Source organism: Suncus etruscus, chromosome 6 (genome assembly GCF_024139225.1).
Source record: "Suncus etruscus isolate mSunEtr1 chromosome 6, mSunEtr1.pri.cur, whole genome shotgun sequence".
Classification (NCBI taxonomy): domain Eukaryota; kingdom Metazoa; phylum Chordata; class Mammalia; order Eulipotyphla; family Soricidae; genus Suncus; species Suncus etruscus.
In genome coordinates this window covers 3,910,644-3,929,541 of record NC_064853.1, presented here as the reverse complement: position 1 = coordinate 3,929,541, position 18,898 = coordinate 3,910,644, and the positions used below count along the sequence as shown (strand labels likewise).

At 53.8% G+C, this 18,898-nt stretch overlaps 2 protein-coding genes across 8 annotated transcripts in view; one reads left to right on the top strand and one right to left on the bottom strand.

Annotated features, from left to right (window-relative positions):
• The window catches only part of ERRFI1 (ERBB receptor feedback inhibitor 1), a 731,587-nt gene that overhangs the window by 113,081 nt on the left and 599,608 nt on the right, over nt 1-18,898 (top strand). The window lies entirely within an intron of this gene.
• The window catches only part of CAMTA1 (calmodulin binding transcription activator 1), a 552,305-nt gene that overhangs the window by 5,242 nt on the left and 528,165 nt on the right, over nt 1-18,898 (bottom strand). For 4 of the 7 annotated variants that reach the window (XM_049775266.1, XM_049775268.1, XM_049775271.1 and 1 more), the window contains 8 exons: nt 18,079-18,263; nt 17,532-17,736; nt 15,646-15,717; nt 12,856-12,876; nt 11,261-11,454; nt 10,921-10,995; nt 9,024-9,054; nt 5,278-5,447 (listed from right to left, as the gene is read on the bottom strand). In XM_049775266.1, the coding sequence (XP_049631223.1) occupies nt 5,278-5,447; nt 9,024-9,054; nt 10,921-10,995; nt 11,261-11,454; nt 12,856-12,876; nt 15,646-15,717; nt 17,532-17,736; nt 18,079-18,263 (953 nt within the window). The remainder of the gene's footprint in view (nt 1-5,277; nt 5,448-9,023; nt 9,055-10,920; nt 10,996-11,260; nt 11,455-12,855; nt 12,877-15,645; nt 15,718-17,531; nt 17,737-18,078; nt 18,264-18,898) is intronic. The other 3 variants (XM_049775269.1, XM_049775267.1, XM_049775270.1) reach the window with 3 other exon arrangements.

Sequence of the window (18,898 nt, the reverse complement as noted above, 5' to 3'; positions counted from 1 at the left end):
GGGTTAAAGGCAGAGCAGGAAAGCTCCATAATCATAATTGGAGATGCTCATGGTTACTTCTGATTCTGCACTCAGGGATCACTTCTGGAAGTGCTGATATGGGGTACTGAGGATTAAACTCAGGTTGGCAGTGTGCAAGGCAAGTGCCTTCCCTACAGTCCTCTCTCTAGCCCCAAGAATGCACAATCATTTCTGAAAGATCTGTAGAATGGGTACAAATTTCTCCAAAGATGCTCTTTCAAGAAAAAAAGCTTCAGTATCAGTCAGACCAAAAGACATCCTTGGAACTTGTTTTGTTTCTCTCACTTTTTTTGGGGGGGGCGGGGAGGGCAACACTCAGAGGTTCCTCCTGGCTCTGCATTCAGGAATCACTTCTGGCAGGTTCAGGGGACCCTATGGGATACTGGAGATTGAACCCGGGTCAGCCATGTGCAAGGGAAACACCCTTCCCACTGTGCTATCACTCTGGCCCTTTTTCCCTTATTTATTTATTTTTTTTGTTTTGTTTTTGGACCACACACACCCAGTGACGCTCAGGGGTTACTCCTGGCTTTGTGCTCAGAAATCACTCCTGGCTGGCTCGGGGGACCATATGGGATGCCGGGGATCAAACCGAGGTCCATCCTGGATTAGCCTCATGAAAGGCAATTGCCCTACCGCGTGCTATTGCTCTGGCCCCTTTCCCTTATTTCTTGACTTAGATACCAGACCCTGCTGAAGCAAAAGAATCTCAAGACTGCTAAGTTCCTTTTTCTCCACAGGCACCTTGAGAAACACAATGCAATGTTTCTTGCTGGATACAGGGATTACTTCTTTCTCAGGGCTGGGACTCCAGATTCCCTGCCTGATGAAATAGAATGATTTGGAGCCCTGTCCCGTATAGAACTGTGCATCCTCCTAGGCCCTTCGTTTCGGACATGCATAATCAATACACAGATTTTCTTTTTTTAAAAATTGAAACATGCCATCATCTTGTGTTCAATTTTTAAACATGCAATCGCTAGACTAACAGCCCTTTGGCTGCAAAAATGCAAGGCATGCACCGATGCCGACTGACTTTCGGGCATGCAGCATCTGCGCCTGTGCAGACGTGGCTGGATTGTGCAAAATGTCATGCTACCTCACACCCGCCCGAGCCCCTGCCCCGACACAGGACTCGCTCCCAGTCGGCAGCGGCAACTCCGGCCCTGAGGACGTTTCTAGCAAATGCAAAGGCTGATGGCGAGGCCACGAGGTGACCAGATGGCTGAGCGACCAGACGGTCCAACGAGGTGACATCAGGAAGAGAAATCAAGGATGGTGAGTCCTACCCCACACTCTGGGACCTGCTGGCACTGGTGAGTATTAATTGTCCCCAACCCTTTCCTATTCAAATGCTCACGTCCACTTTCTGTGGTTTCTCTGGAAACTAACAGAGGGGTTACTCCTGGCTCTGCGCTCAGGAATTACTCTGGGTGGAGCTCAGGGGACCCTATGGAGTGCTGGGACTGAACTCAGTTTGTCTGTGTAGGAGGTAAGTGCCATCCCCGCTGCACTATGGCTCTGGCCTCTTTATTTGTTTTGTTTTGGGGCTACACCCAGTGGCGCTCAGGGGTTCCTGGTTCTATGCTCAGAAATCACTCATGGCAGGCTCGGGAATGCTGGGGGATCGAACCTGGGTTGGACACATGCAAGGCAAACGCCCTCCCCACTGTGCTATCGTTCTGGTCCCAACAACTTTGACACTTTTATTTATTTTTAACTCACTCAACAGTGCTCAGGCTCTCAGCTTGGGGGTCACTCCTGGTGGGCTAGGGGCTGGGGGTGATGGGGATCAAACCGGTTTTGGTAAGCATCCTCCACACTGTGCTATTGCTCTGGTTCCCTGATATAACTATTTATTTGGGGGCTACAACAATGCCAAGGTCACTCTGGCTCTGCACTCAGGAGACCATCTCGGGTGCTGGAGTTTGAAACCGGGTTGGCCACTTATAAGTGTTGATCCTGCTACACTATCTCTCCAGTCCCTATTTAATTTTTTTTTGGGGGGGCATACCCATAATGCTCAGAGAACCATATATGGTGTTAAGGATTGAATCAGGTCTACTGTATGCAAGGTAAAATGCTTTACTTGCTGTTCAAGCCCCAACACTGTTTTAAAGTCATTGTGTCAGTGAGTAAAAAAGGACACTGCTGTTGAGAGGCATGTCCACACTGTGGGTGTCTACACTGTAAGAACAAGGACATCTCCACTTTTGGAATTCTCTTCTAGGCCTTCATGATTGCTAAAAGCAGAGAGATTGGGCGATGGAGCAATAGCACCGCAGGAAGGGCATGTGCCTTCTATACGGCTGACCTACAGCTGACTTGGGTTCAATTCCCGGCACCCTATATGGTCCCCCAGGCCTGTCAAGAGTGATCTTTGAGCACAGAGCCAGGAATAACCCGTGCAAGTCGGGTGTGTCTAAAAAAAAAAAAAAAAAAAAAACCAAACAAACAAAGCAAATAGAAGCAGAAAATTTTTTTCCTCAGGGTTGAGAGGGCTCCAAGAGACCCCAGGATCTAGACAAGATTGAAATGATCCCCAGGGTACGGCTCTTACAGAGCTTAGTGGAAAGAGAACAAGGGAGAAAGTGGGGATGGATTGAGGGAAGGGGGACCCTTTTGTTCAAATGGTTCTAGAGGTCACTCAACCTTCTTTAACCCCAACAATCCCCCTGGTCCTCAGGCTGATCCTGAGGATCAGAGGACAACGGGATGCAGTGATCTGTCCCCAGGTACAGAGTGTCCCTTGTCCCTGGGACCAGGTGACCCAAGGCTGTCCATGACACCATGGAGGAACTCAGCATACAATTTTGTGGGGTTTTTGTTTTGGGGTCCATACCCTGCAGTGCTCAGGGCTTACTCCTAGCTCTTCATTTGGGGGACATTCTTGGTGATACTTAGAGGATCATATAGGATGCCGGGGATTGAACCCAGGTGCGAGGCAAGCGGCTTTCCTGCTATATTATGGCTCTGGGCCATAATATACAGTTTTGTTTTTATTCTTAACCTGACTCTCCTAAAAGACTGCGTGGAAGACATACGTTTGGCCAGTCAATGTCTGTGGCACTGAGCCGACCCAGCACTGAAAACAGCATAGGCAAACTACTGACTCTGCTCCAGGAAGTGACACCAAGATCCAATTATGTGTGTGGCTTCTACTACAATGTTTTGGAAAGAAAAAAATAATCCCTCCACATGAATGTCCTCATAGACATCAGGTGCTGGTCAGAGCTGGAGCACCATGGTATGGGAAGGAATCTGCACATCTAGCACACAAGTTTACCCACAGTTAGCACACCTTGCCCTTCTCCCCCCAAAGTTTAGGGAAAACCAAGAGCCTTTGATAGTGCCCTACTGAAGTCTTCAGAGAAATTTTCTTAGGGAGGGGGCTGGAAGTAATAACCAGATATCAATAGCCACATACATGCCTGCACTGGCTTCTTGTTCTGTGTGGTTTTTGTTTGTTTGTTTGTTTGTTTTTTGGTCACACCCAGCAGTATTCAGGGGTTACTCCTGGCTCAATGCTCAGAAATCGCTCCTGGTAGGCTCAGGGGACTATATGGGATGCCAGGATTCGAACCACCTTCCTTCTGCATGCAAGGCAAATGCCTGACTTTCATGCTATCTCTCCAGCCCCGGCTTCTTGTTTTAAATTAGATGCTAAGGGAATAAAATTGTGCTCAACTGCTTTCAAAGAAATAGAGAACAACCAATTCTCCTACTGAAAGGATTTGCAGTATTGCTACTCAAATGATTAGTTCTAAGAACTGTTTCTGTATTTTGGATAGGCCCGGAAATTTGCTGCTGGTGGATAGGAGGCAGGCCAAACCCCAATCCCTGGAGAGGCAGGTGAGCCTGAAACTCAACTGCTTGCAGAAGTGATGAAACTTCTTACCGAGGGAGTTCTCCTGACTTCTTATAGCAGGAAGAAGTCCCTCGATAGACAAATTCTGCTTGTCAGTGCTTCCAAAAATGACACAGGGAGAATATGCCCTTTCCTGTAACCATTGTTTCTACTGGGTTTTCTTGGGAAAAGCCACCGTTGTAAACTTCATTTTCTATCTGTCCGTTTCTGTGACTGCCATTTGGACATCCCCTATTCCCATGACATTAAAAAAATACAAGTAAGGAGTGGCCAGGGAGATAGCACTGGAGTGCTTAAAGGGACCTTGGTTAGCGCCCCCCACTGCATACCACAGGTATTACAAAGTCTGTGGCCTTTACTGGATGGAGACCCCCCACCTCAAGGACCACAGTGTCCTTGGTCCACTAACACCGAAGTAACAGTTGAGTTGGCTGAGTGCCTCTGGGTGTGCCCCTGGATACCCCCTGATAACTGCTGGGAGGAACCTTAAAAATGTAGATCATACCTCTAGCCAAAGGATTGAACTGGCTTTCCTGATATTTTTGTATGTGTGCATTTTCTTCATATTCAAATTCAAATAAATATTTATGTATTTGCATAGCTTGGCAAATACAGGCCTGAACTTTGGAAAGTGGAATCATACTCAAACGCCTGGGACAGCCTTACTGTCACCCTCTCCAGAACTTAGAATAATAGATGTTTATGCATCTGGTTCCCTTAAGGAATTATACCTAGATTGGTTCAGGTTAAGAAAGCACCACCCCTAAAAAAAAGGCCCTAAAAACAGATCCCCTTGTAATGACGCTCCTTACACAGAACACAGGCAGAGACGGGAAAGGCAATGCCTAAAGGTGGGAACCTGGGGTCTCTGCGGCCTGGATCACCAGTCTGAACCTTCTCCCAGAGGCTGGCAAACAGCTCCCTGGTTAAGGAGACCGAGAGACCCACGCCTGATCTTGACCTGAACGCCAATGCAAGACACCCCCAGGGACCCCCACAAGCACCCTAGCGAGGAGAATCACCACCAAAGTGCGCCTGGTGCTGCGCTGGAGCCCAAAGCAGCCGCGGCCATGGGCTAACCCACAAGACATTGGTAGGATGATCATGTGTGAGCCAATGAGAGAGCCCGCTCGGTGTAAACCAAATGAGAGAGCCCGCTCAGTGAGTCAATGAGAGAGCCTGCTTGGTGTGGGAGCCAATGAGGGGGACCTGTCGATCCGGGCGGCAAACAGGGGCTCCATGGAAAGCACAAGGCAAAGCTGCTTCGTCCGTCTAGACCCGCCGATGTTCAGCCAGAGAGATGTTCATGAGTTGGTGCGTTTCAGCGGGTCATTTCTAGCAATGCCAGGGCAGCCAGCCAGGCAGGGGGCGGCTTTCTGGTTTGTTACCTGTGGCTGCGACAGCTCGTGGGGAATTTGGGCCAAGAGAGATGGTGCCCTTTTCCAGAAATCTCATTGGGTTGGCAAAACAAGACAGACAGAGAGGCCCAGTAAGAGAGACACAGAGCGCGTCGTCTGCTATGTAACACACACCACTGTATTCCCCAAAGAGCCATTTCCTAAAAGAGGCAAGTGAGACACGATTACTGCCAGGGAAGTGCCAGCCCTCGGCCCTTGCCTGGTCCCCTGGGCTCTGTGCACAGACCATCTGGCCCCCTGGCAACCCAGGGCACTGGACTCGCTGTGGTGGCTGGCTTTACTCAGCTGACCCCTGACACATTCGGGCAACAGCAAAGAAGGGTCCTCGGAAGAGTGTCTAGCGATGAGGAGGATGTCTGTTCCCTGGGGATCACTCGGTAGAGCTGTTCAAAGGTAGTCTCTACTTACCAAGGTCACAGCTCATCTAGCACAGACCCAGGGGTCACAGACAGAGACCACAGTGCTGCTATCTTGTCCTCCAGTCAGGTCCCTTTCATCCCAGGAGGGTGCCTCTCAACCCTCACCCTTTGATCCAGCAGGGAAACTGAACCAGCAGGGGCTTGGTTAAAGTTCCTGCTATGACTTCCCATCCTGGAAGTGAACCTTTAGAGGCGCTTACATCCCCTCATGGGAAGCAGGGAAGGAATGTCTCTGGGAAATGTTGCTTTTGAGAGTGACTATTGTATTTGAGAATACTTTTCACCACCCACAGACACAGGGACCTAGGGAGATGGAATCCGGACACCCAAAAGCATCTTGTCTTTTTCAGCCTTGTTAGTCTAAGGCTAAGTCTGTCCTTTGCTCAGTTGCTTCCTCTTGTCTTCGTGGGTCAGGTTTCCTGCCTTTCTGCTACACTATGGAATTGGGTCCAGCTGGAAGGCACCAGAGAGTCACTTTTGCTAGACTACACCTGGGGTTCCCTCCACCTTCACAGCCCTGCAGTCACCTGTTCAGCACCGAGAAAGCAAAGAGAAGCCGGTGTGTCCAACAGTTCTGCCCCTGCCCGTCTTCTGAAGACACCCTGAGTCTGAGACAAAGCCTGACCCAGCCTTGGTGTCTAGAATGGGAGTCTTCTTCTAGAAGGGGTGAGTTGGAGAGAAGTGGCCAATTGCATTCAGTAAAGGCACCAGAGGGAGGTTGAAGACCATGGAGTGGGAGGGTGATAGGAATGGAAGGGGCACTTCTAGCTGCTTGGCAGAATTCTATTTTTTTTTTTGTTTTTTTGGGTCACACCTGCAGCGTTCAGGGGTTCCTCCTGGCTCTATGCTCAGAAATTGCTCCTGGCAGGCTCGGGGGATCATATGGGACGTCGGGATTCGAACCACCATCCTTCTGCATGCAAGGCAAACACCCTGCCTCCATGCTATCTCTTTGGCCCCTGCTTGGCTGAATTCTGAATCCCCCCAAGAGCCTGCAGGAGACCATAAGAGTCAGGCCCTAAGAGTGTTCCACAAACACTTTATCACACAAAACTACTCAACTGTTGCAGTTTTCTATTATCTTTCTTGGGGGGGGGGGCACATCCACTAGTGCTCTGGGCAGACTCTGACACTGCACTCAGGGATCACTCCTGGCACAGTCCTGGAGGACCATATGGGGTGCCAGGAATCAAACCCGGGCTGGCTGCATGCAAGGTATACCTTCTGCACTGAAGCTCCAGGAACAAAAACTTTGGAACAGACCTGGGCCCAAGTTTCCTCCTAACACGAACTGTGGGAGAGGAAAGGCCAGTAGCTTCCTCCAGCCCTGTGAGTGTCCGCTACAGGCAGGCCCTGGGCTCCCTCCATCTCCTGAGGCATCTGGGTCTTGGGCCAAAGTGCCCAGACTTCACACACAGGAATGCAGGCGGGACACAGGGCTGGGCAGTGAGGCTGCTGTGGCTCTCTAAGATGAAAGCACCAGGATGTGTGTGTGTGTGTGGGGGCTGTGGGGACAGAGACAGAGCCCCCCTCTGCTGACCTGGGATGTGGGGATGACCCAAGGTTGCAATGCTCACTCTGCCGAGCACTTCACACCTGGGAAGTTGGCTTCTCTGCTGCTTCCTAGACCAATTTGCCTTTGCTCAGGCACCTGCTTGCTTTAAGAAGGCGCCGTCTGGGGCCGGAGAGATAGCTCAGCGGCATTTGCCTTGCAAGCAGCCGACCCAGGACCTAAGGTGGTTAGTTCGAATCCCAGCATCCCATAGGGTCCCCCGTGCCTGCTATTTCTGAGCAGACAGCCAGGAGTAACCCCTGAGCACTGCCGGGTGTGGCCCAAAACCCGAAAGAAAAAAAAAAAAAAGGCGCTGTCCAGGGTTGTAGCTTTGCTTGATACAAGAGCCTGCGGTGCTCAGGGGGTGGCAGGGATGGAACTTTGGGGCCTGGCTTGGAAATGTCCAAGTTTCTTATGGTGGCAAGTCGGGCAACTGCAACTCCACAAGTGCGTGTGTGTGTGTGTCCATATGTTGGTGTGTATGTGAGTGTGTGTTGGTGTACATATATGGTGTGTCCGTGAGTACGTTGGTGAGTACGTGAGTGTGTTGACATGTAGCACACCCCTGCACTCCTCTGTGCTGGCATCTCAATAGTCCCTGCATCCTCCGGCCTCCACAGGCACAGCTGACTGTGAGGACCCGTTAAGACACTTGGTGGGGCCTCATGTGAAGTCGCTGGTGCTCAGCTCCGTGATCAATTGCTGTTTGCACCCCAGGACATGTCTAGAGGGCGACCCTCCCAGATACCTGAGCAGCGTGCAGTTCCCCACTTTCTCACTGCCACACTCAGCCTTTACAACCCCACACCCCGCCCAATCCACCCACCCAACCCGGGCAGCCAAGACACCCTCGTGGCCCTGAGCTCTGTGTCTGGCTGAAGCTCCGATATTCCCAACCTAGTCTGGGGAGACCCTGAGTTCTGTAAACCTGCTATCCGGCCCCAACTCTTGCTTCCCGTCACACGCACCCCTGGCGCAGGCCCCTCCGTGTCCTCCCGCCCCGTCTTCCAGCCTAGGAGCACAAACCGGGAGCACACAGGCCCTGCCAGCACCCTCTGACGGTCCGCGCCCACAGACATGCTCCCCACCACCCCCCAAAACTCATGTGAGCACCCTCCGAGCACAACAACCCTCTCCCCTGGAGTCCGACTCCCTTGCTACCGATCGACAGTGTCCTGACCTGGTCCCCGAGAGGCCTCACGGGACCAGGAAAGGAGCTCTGAGGAAAAATGCAACCAGAGGGCCAGGGTTTCGGGGAACCAGGCATTTAGGACGAGAGAGTGAGAGAGCGAGAGCGAGAGCGACTCTCTTTTTGGTTTGCTTCCTTTTTTTTTTCCAGCCAGGACCACTGCCTGCACCATCGCACGCCACTGCAGTGTGGACGGAGGGCGCAGAGCAAGTTCCAGGAGGCAGCCAGTCTTGGTTCACAAATGCCGCTGGCTCCCCGCTGCCCTGGCAGGGGGATGGGAAGGAGGGGGGCAGGCTAGGGGGTCCCCTGGGGGGGCCCAACCCCCTGGCTCTGAGCATGCCCGTTCTTCTCCCTCCCGCATGCAGCGGCGCGGGGCTGCCGGATGGAGGGGTGGGGGTTAGTAGTTGGGGGGTTAGTTGGGTCTTTTCTCTCATTCCATTCCGGATGGAGGTGGTACGCGCTGCAAACCTCGCCGCGGCCCCATGCAAGCAAGCAGAAAGCGCGAGACTGGAGCTGGGGGAGGCCCAGGGCGACTCGCTTGCAGGCAGCCACTCACCCTTTTGTACAGCCTATGGTCCGCCAGGGGGCTTGGGTGGTAAAAACACCGGAGAACTATTAGCACGGGGCGGGCACAACAGACACCGCGGCAACAGCTTCTCAGCGACACAAACGAGGAGATAAGGGGGTGGGGTGGGGGGCAAATCCTGGGGCACCGGGGGCATGGGATGGGGAGGAGGGTATGTGAGCTAAGTGTGGGGGACCCTGATCTGTGAGCACAGTGCCAGAGTATAGGGGTACTTGAGAGCCACCCCCCATCCAAGAGGGTAGGTAAGCGGCTTCCTGTGTTCCCAGGGGTCTGCGTGCCAGGGCTGGTGGCCAGGTGGGTGGTTTGGGGACTCCGGGGACATGGGAGAGGGGCTTGTTCAGGCCATAGCCAATAGACTCTCAGGATCAGGTGGGTCCTGCGCAGGGAGGCAGTGACAGGGGGTGCAGAAGGGAAGGAAGTGAGTGCACCCTAGTGTGGGGGGCTTCACTGCACTCGGTGAAGGCCAGGCCAGGAAGCATCCAGGGATCTTGTCCTAGCCCATCAGACACCCCAAGTCCATCACTGGTGTGAGGGGAACAGAGCCCCCAGCCTCACAGGAAACCCAAACCTCGAGGGGCTGGTAGTGGGTCACTCAGAGGGCACTGGGGGTGGGTCCCAGCGACCTGAGTAAGTCACCCAGGCACAGACGAGCAAACAGGAGGTGTCCAAGGCTGTGCCGGGTGAATAGGGTCCCCATGGCGATCAGGCCCAGAAAGCGGCCGTACCAAGGTGGTTTCTGGAGCATGACAAGTGTGTCAGGAGAGTCCCCAAGGTTCCTCTCACCCTGCGGTGAGATGGCCTGGGTTCTCCCTGCAGGTCAGAGTGCAGAGGGGGTGAGAGCACAGTTTGGGGTGTAGTCTCACCTGATTTGTGTGTGTGGTGCTAAGGAACCCCCAGAGCTAGTTCTTGCATTCCTGAGTGTGGCCCCCCAAGTCTCTAAGAGGATTCTGAGCCTCCCTGAATAGCGATCATGGGATCCCTGGCTTAGCTGCAGGGCAGAGGTGAGTGCAGGGTATGGGGGATCCTTGCTGAATCTCCCCAGAATGTCTTTGTGGATGTTCCTGCCACTAGGCTGTGTCTCCTGGCCCCTCGGCTATGCACTGTGGTGAGAGCCTAGGAACTGTCTTCTGCCCCTATCCTCTGCCCCCAGTTCATGGCCCACAGTTAGTTTGGAGGAACGAGGAGTGAAGCCAAGAAAGAGCCTTAAGGACTCACACTGGACCCGAAAATCCAGGCTCCAGGTGAGCTGGAAGGGAGATTAGGACACCCCCAGGGTGGCTTAAAAGTCTGGGGTGCTGATCTGCATGGCTGGGGGTGTTGTGGGGGGAGCCAGGGACACGCAAGATCCCAGCATAGCCGGGCTGGAAGCTAGTGACGCTACCAGCGCAAGAGTCCAGCAGAGATGCCATCTCAAATATGGGGTAGGGGGTTGAGGGAGTCATCCCTGCTCCCGAGAAAGCCCACCCACCCCAAGATCCTGCACTGCACAGCTAGCTGTACCCGCCTTGCTCCCATCCTCCTGGACACGGCTCTGCCAGCAGGGGGCAGCAGCCGCCACGGGAATGCTGCAGGCCCCCCCACCGGCCCCACCCACGGAGACACAAAGACACCCCTGCCTGCCCAGCAGGCACCTCAGGGCACATCAGAAAGGGCTTGAGGAGAAAGCGGGAACTCAGAGGTGCCCCAACCACAAGGCCCTGGAGCCCCCCAAACGTAGACCAACTTATGGAGGGGGAGCAGAGGAGGGTTTTCCTTGGGGCAACCGGGACACACCAGTGCCCCTGATCGGCCAACCTGCAGCCGAGAGGTCTGGGGGTGTCCCAGAAGTGGGTGGGGGCTGCCCACTTCTTGCAGAGGGTCCTCGTACCTGTGACGGCAGCGTCGGAGAAACCTCATGATTTTCCGAGCAGCTTGGTCCTGCTTTTTGGTCAGCAAACTGCTCCTGCAAAGAAACAAGAAGACAGCCCGGTCATGGGGGTCAGAGAGGGAGTCCCCCGAGGTTGCCACCCACCCCTGGGGCTGGCAGGAGCTGCTTTCTGGGACCAGCAGGGGAGGAGGGTGGCTAGGGAGCTGAGCCTGAACCCTACAGAAAGGGAACCCGAGTGACCTCCAGGGGTGCCTCCTCTCCCATCCTGCCCCGACTCCAGCTTCCTGGATGACCGGACACTTGTCCCTGCCTTGGTGGGGGGGGAACACAGCATGGCCACCTGAGTTTCTGCTGGACGATGACCGCCGTCCGCCGCGCCTGCCGCCTCCGGCCGCACTTCTTGTAGCTACGGTAGAATTTCTGGATGAGTACGGCGGCCCGGCGGCTCTGCTGGAATCGCTTCTGCTCGTAGTAGCTGCGGAACTTGCTCTGGATCAGGATGGCCGCCTGCGTCATCTTCTGATACAGCGCGTACTGTGGGGGACACACCCGTCAGCCCAGGCAGCCCGAGCCGCTCCATCCTCCCCAATCTCGCGGCCATCCCCTGGGTCAATCCCGGGCCAGGCCAGGCGACTCTGGGCTCCGGCTCACCTACCTCTCTGACAAAGGCTAAGGATGGCTTTAAGGGCTGCCCCCAGTGGGGTGGCCCCAAACAACACCATCATTGTCCCCTCCTCAGAGGAGTCCTAGCAACCCACTCAAGAGACCTCGCAAGGCTGGAAACAGCTCCAGGCCTTTTACATCAATAGCTGGGAACTTTATTGCTATTATCACTATTATTTTTGCCACACCTGCCGGTGCTCAGGAGTTACTCTTGGCTCTGCGCTCAGGAATCACTCCTGGCAGGCTTTGGGGCACCACATGGGATGCTGGGGATCGAACCCAGATCAGCCACATACAAAGCAAATGCCCTCCCTCCTTGCTGTGCTGTCACTCTGGCCCCCAGAACACGTTTTTTTCAGAGCCATTTACACACACACACACACACACACACACACACACACACACACACACACACACACACACACACGTCCCCCAGTGTGTTCTCAGCAGACACCCCAAGCCCTAACTGTGACTCCACATGACCCGTGTCTGAGTTACAAGGTCCCAGATACAAGGCTTATCATGAAACGCTGACACCTTGAAGGCATTTGACCCTGCGAGACAGTCTCTCATCAGAGTAACACCAGGAGAAGCCATGAGACCAGGGCAGGGGGGAGGGGGAAATGTCACGGCAGTGTGGAAGGCATGGGGACCCCTGCATAGGGAATGAGCCCCTGGCATCCCTTTGCCTGGAGCACTACAGAACCGTGACATCAAGGGGTAAGCATGAGGGAGGCAGGCTCTGTGGCCCTCAAAATACAACAGGGTCTGGATGGCAAAAAGAGTGGGTGTGGACTGAGCTGGGGTGGCTGGAAGTCACCAAGAGACAGATGACTGACAAGGTAATTTACCAATCAGGGACAACAGAGCTCAGTTGGGGAAGGTAGGCACAGGCTCCACTGGGTGTGCCTGCCTTGGCAGGTGGGCATCAGCATTTGTCCCTGCCCCAAAGTCTGGGCGAACAGGACTGCAGAGGCCTCCATGGGATCTGTGGCCTCACTCTGGGGCCTGTTCCTAGACACCCCCAGAAGTGACTGGGCGACAGATAGGTGGCCTTAGTGGCTGTTGGCCTAGGGGACCTGACCCGCGCACAAGGACTCCTGGCTTGGGCAGCAGCCTAGAAGAAAGCAAAGTGCCCAGTGCAGTCACTGCCCAAATGCCAGGCATGGGAGCAGCCACATGGCGGGGGGCCTGTGGTTGCCCACCAGAATGGCCCCCTGGGAGCTTGGTGATGGGTGTGGGACTGGTGACTGGGTTTGGGTGTGGCATTACCTTCAGGGCTATCCATGTCAGCTTGGGGGAGAAACAGAGAATACAAGATTAACATTAGATCCGAAGAGAAGGAGAGGAAAGACCAGAACCGGTAACTCCCAACCCCGGAAGAAAAAAGGGGGAAAAAAGGGAGGCCGTGGCCAGGGGAAAGTCTTCCATCTTCCAAAATATCAAGTCAGTCCCCCAAAAATCATGTGGCCTCCCATCTTCCTGATAACTAACAGGCAACAATTCCTTAGGAGGTGACTGCCAGGAAGAAGAAAAAGCCCACATAAGGGCCTGGGGAGAAATTCCGCCAGGCAGGGCCGGGCCAATGCAGCTCCTGGACGTTGGTGGAACTTCGGGGAAGGGAGCTCACGGGTGTCAGCGTTTACACAATAAACCTTCATTTCCAGGGGTCCCGAACTCAACTGGCTACAGGCAGAAAGTGCCCCCCTCCTGGGCTCAGTCCTAAAGATGCCTGTAGACCCATCAGACCCAGGCCCTGGGGTACACAGGCCCCATTAGGATTCTCCACACATATGTGCCCTCTCATTGCCCCAAGTATCTTCCTACAGAGCCTTTGAGGGACATCCAGGAATGTACACTAAGACATGAGCAGGAACCAGAGAGAACTCAATGGGGGACAGTTTCTTAAAGAGTTTAAATAAAACTTTATTGACATGTTTACAATTGGAGAAGCTAGCACAACAGTAAGGATGCTTTCCTTGCACATGGCTGACCAGGTTTGATCCCCTGTACATTACAGGATCCCCCAAACCTTGCCAGGAGTGATTGATTCCCTAAAGGCAGTGCTAGGAGTAAGCCCTGGAAATTACAGGGGTGTGGTCCCAAAACAAATGGAAAAAAGAGTTTATAACCACTGAAAGGGCTCAATGGGAGAATATTGTCTTAAATTTTCTGAACCTCAGTCTCCTCATCTGTAAAATGGAAATAAGATGGTTTTTGTGAAATGGTTTTAAGGAGTGAATGAATGGATTCACCTCAAAGAGTGAGAACGTGCTTTGTTTTGTTTTGAGGCCATACCTGGCAATGCTCAGGGGTTACTCCTGGCTCTGTGCTCGGAAATCACACCTGGCTGTGCTCAGGGGACTATATGGGATGTCCAGGATCGAACCTGGGTTGGCAGCACTCAAGACAAGTACCCTCCCTGCTGTACAGCTGTGCTAGCCCCAAGAGTGAGAACTTCCCAGGTCCTCTGAGAATTCGGCCCTAAAGGGACCCTGGACTTTGCTCATGTCTTAGTCTTACTTGCTTCCGTGTAAGAGCAGTTTCTGGTCCTCTGCCTTCTTTTTATGTTGTTTTGTTTTGGGGCCATACCTAGCAGTGCTCAGGGGTTACTCTTGGCTTTGCACTCGGCAAACACTCCTGGCAGTGTCTAGGGGACCCGATAAGATGCCAGGGATTGCACCCAGGTCAGCCAAGTGCAAGGCAAATGCCATCCCACAGTCCCTTGCTGTGCTATCGTCTGGCCCCCTGCTCTGGCTTCTTAATGGGCAAACATTTTTATAGTCCTCTTGTTTATTTATTTTAATTTTGAGGTCATATCTAGTGATGCGCTGTGATTACTCCTGGGTCTGCACTCAGGATTCATTCCTGGAGAGGCTTGAGGGACCGTCTAGATTTAATCTAGAGGCTCTAACCTTTTAGAGCCGAGTGCCCAAACTGCCGCATAAAATCAAATAATTTCCTTAAAAGTGCCAGCACATCAATTAAACCTTAATAACAAGATTTTAGTATCTAAAAACTATGCGACACGCACTGCGTATCTTAATTGTGAATCTTCCCGCATGCCAGCTACAAGGCCTTCATGTGCCACCGCTGGGACACGTGCCATAGGTTCGCCATCGGGGCATCTAGAAGCTGGGAATTGAACCAGCTGGGCTATTGCTCCCAGTGTACTATTGCTTCATCTATCTATTTATTTATTTTAATTTTGGGGCCACATCCAGCGGTGTTCAGGGGTTATTCCTGGCTCTGTACTCAGGAATCACTCCTGGCAGGGCTCATGGGACGCCATATGGGACGCCAGGAACCAAACCTGGGTCAGCTGCGTGCAAGGAAAACACCCTCCCCACTGTGCTATTGCTCTGGCCCTTTATATTTGATTCTTGATTTTTGTGTCACACCATTGCCTTACTCCTAGCTCCGTGACCAGGAATCACTCCTGGGCTCAGTACCATGTAAGAAAGACCCGCACCCTGCTCACTGTACTATCACTCTGGGCTCTTGTTTAATTTTTCACACGTGGGGCACTTGCCAGGCAGTGAAACAGATCTAAAAGCTCAGGGTTTAGGCTTGGTGCTATGGTGACAGGGCCTGGTGGGGGGGGGGGGGGACAAACTCTGAGGACCACTTGGCACCCAAGATGGAACTGGGCCCTGGAAAGTGCTAGCCTGAGTTGTATGTATCCAGCCCTGGCCTTACAATTCTTTCTAAAGGCATCAGCAGCAGCTGGAAGGAAAAACAGTAAAAGTGGATGCAATCATTAGGGCCCAGGTCTAGGATTCAAGGATGTTTCCCACTCCTGCGATCACCACTGCAGTGCTTGGGAACACTCCTGCATCATGGAGCACATGGGTTGGGGGGAGAGCCTGTGCTCTGGGGTAAGAGGGAACTCAGGAGGGAAGTGGCTTCTCAGGAGGAGACTATGCCCTAAGCAGAAAAGAACAGCTCAGAGGCACAGCTGGGTGGGGAAGACTGAGGGCGGAAGCCCAGATGTGGATGGTTTGTGGCTGTCGGGGTAGGGCTACAGAGTGGTTGGCGTCCCCGAGGAGCCGAGGCTCTTACCTGCTTATATTTCCGATAGCATCGCTGAATCACAGCAGCTGCCACTTCCTGCTGCTCCCGCAGGGGCCGGCCCTGTTGGGGGATGGATGGAGAAAAGCGACCATGACTCCTCCAGTCAACCGTGGTCTGCCCAGGACCCCCAAGGCCCTGATGGCTCCCCACTGCGCACATCGCGGGGGTGGGGGAGAATGAGGAAGATGAGCCTACAGAGCCTAGTTCCAACTAGTCCTGCACTGAGCCGAATTTTCCTTCTAGAACATTCCACGGACGTGGTCTCTTTTCTTTGGTCCTTCTAAGTTCGAGCTCCCCCCAGCGTGGCTGAGGTGACGCACCTTTCAGGCTGGCCCAAGAGTAGTGGCTGTGGTGATCGACAGTGCCCAAGTTGCCTTAGACGATCTGTAATTCTCCAGCTCCCCCCAGTTGGACCCCTAAGATTGGTTACAGTGTCCATCAAGATGAACAGTGCCCCCATTGCTACCTTCGCATCTCTGGAAGCCACTTGGGACTCAAGGAGTCCCAAAGCTGAGGAGCGATAGGACAGCGAGTGTTTGTGTGTGTGTGTGTGTGTGTGTGTGTGTGTGTGTGTGTGTGTGTGTGTGTGTGTGTGTGTGTGGTGTGTGTGTGTTTGTGTTGGACACTGGAAAAGAAACTGAAAAAAAAGGGGGGGCCTGGAGAGATAGCATGGAGGTAAGGCGTTTGCCTTGCAGACATAAGGTCGGTGGTTCGAATTCCGGCATCCCATATGGTCCCTTGAGCCTGCCAGGAGCGACTTCTGAGCATTGAGCCAGGAGTAACTCCTGAGCGCTGCTGGGTGTGACCCAAAAACCCAACCCCCCCAAATAAGTAAAAGTTCTGACAAGTTCAAGGAGAAAAATACTGACCCCCTGCCCAGTGGGCTGGATCCTGACCCTCCCTGACCTATGACCTGGTGGGCAGGATTTTGACTTTCTCTGACCTATGACCCGAGGCAGTGATTCTCAAATAGTGGGGCGTGAGGCTCTATAAAGGGGGTGCATTTGAACTCGGCAAACACTGTCATAATAAGCTAAGCCCCATGTTACGTCTCTGTATGTCTCTGGAGCTGAGAGGTGCTGTGTCCCGCTTCAAACCCCGCTTCGAAAAGCTATGTATTGCAAACGTGCTCATTGTAGCCATTAATCCAGACATCACCTCTGATTAAAAAGCAGCTCAAATTATTTTATATATTTTTGTTTTGCAGGTTAAAGTTTTTTTTTTTTTTTTTTTGTTTTTTTTTGGTTTTTGGTTTTTCGGGTCACACCAGTTAGATGCTCAGGGGTTACTCCTGGCTACGCGCTCAGAAATTGCCCCTGGCTTGGGGGGACCATATGGGACACCGGGGGATCGAACCGTGGTCCTTTCCTTGGCTAGCGCTTGTAAGGCAGACACCTTACCTCTAGCGCCACCTCGCCGGCCCCTAAAGTTTTTTTTAATAGAGATACTATTTACAGTTGCTCGGGGTGGGGCATAAAAACATTTTCTTCTTCCTAGAAAATAATTGAGAAGCACTGCCCTGAGGGATGGATTCCAACTTTCTCTGACTTATGACCCCAAGGGCAGAACTCCGATTATCTGATCTATGACCCTGTGACCTTCCCTGACCTGTGACCCTGCAAGCAGAATTCTGCCTGATTTATGACCCTGCGACCTTCCCAGACCTCTGATCCTGTGGAGAGAATTCTGACTTTCTCTGACCTATGACCCTGCAACTGTCCCTAACCTATGACCCTGCAGGCAGAATCCAGACTTTCCCTGACCTATGATCCTGCGGGCAGAATATGGATCTTCCCTGGCCTCTGACCCTGCGGGCAGGATCCTGGCCCTCCGTGACCCCTGGCCTGCAGGTGAACCCCAGCCTTCCTGCTCACCTTGTACTTGCGGAAGGCCGTCTGCACCAGCCGGGCGGCCTCGTACAGCTCCCGCTGCTCGTGGTCTGACAGCGTGAGCTGCGCAAACTCGTTTTCCACCTTGTCGCTGCTGGACGCGCTCAGGAACTCAGACCAGTCAGCCGCCGATGGGAGGCTGGGCTTGTCGAAGGCCACGTCTCGGGCCGGGGAGCCCACAGGGCTCAGGCTGGCGGAAGAACTGAAGTCAGAGGCTCCCTTCATGGGCACTCTGAGACAGTGACTCCCACAGGACCAACCCTAGACCCCCAAGACCAGCATGGGGGAACTGCGGGCAGGCTGGATGTGTCTGGGAGTCCTGGGAGCATGAGGGCAGGGGTGGAGGCGCGACTGTTCGCCCCAGGCCTGGATGTTCCCGCCTGCCCATCTTCCCTGAGGATGTCGGGCTTGAGCGGGGTCAGCTCACTAGGGTTTGGGGGGATTGGCAGATGGCACGGAGAGGCCGAGGCAACTCCCTTCCAAATGCGGTGGCCACCCCTTCCATGGGGGGGGGGGTGAGCCTGATCCTCACCTGATGTGGGCAGTGCCAGGCAGGTGGTCAACGTCTGCCAGGTAACTGGCCAGCCAGCTCATGGTGCTGCCGATGGCTGCGCCTTCCCGCTCAGCTCCTGTTGGCTCCAAGGCCACAAAACTCTCCTGCTTGATGCGCTCGGGGGCTGCCTCAATGATCCGCTCGGCCAGGGTGATCATGTTCACCTGCGGGGGGGGGGGTTAGGGTGAAGGGGGGCCCAGGCCCTGCCCTACAGCAGGAGGAGGCAGGACAGCCCACCCCAGGCACCTGAAGAGAGACACCCCCAGCCCTGAATCTTGGTGAGGATGGACCAGGATGACACTGTGCCCCGAGGTGGTGTCACCTGGCTGGCCCCTCCACTGTGCCCTTGATCCTGTTGAGTGACCCCCCCCCCCCCAAGGACTGCCAGAAGGCCCGGGAGCGCCCACACAGTGCATCCTTTAGGACTTGAGGAGAGGGGGGCAATTGCTTTTTTTTTTTGGAAGGGGCCGGAGCCACACCCATGGGTGCTCAGGGGAACATTGCCATGCTGGAAATGGAACTGGGGTTCTGCTATGTCTCTTGCTTTCTGGGTGAAAGATACTCGGGGCCTCCCCCACTTCCTCCTGCTGTGATTTCACACCCAGATTGGGGTATAAGCTGAGGACAAGCAGGCAGAGATGCAGGGACATTGGGGGATCTGGACATGAGAGCCCTCTGCAGTTGATGTTCAACCTGCCGGGGCTTAGCTGACTCAAGGACCCCACTGCACCCCACCCCTAACTCGTGTGTGTGTGTGTGTGTGTGTGTGTGTGTGTGTGTAAAGGTCAAATCAGAATCT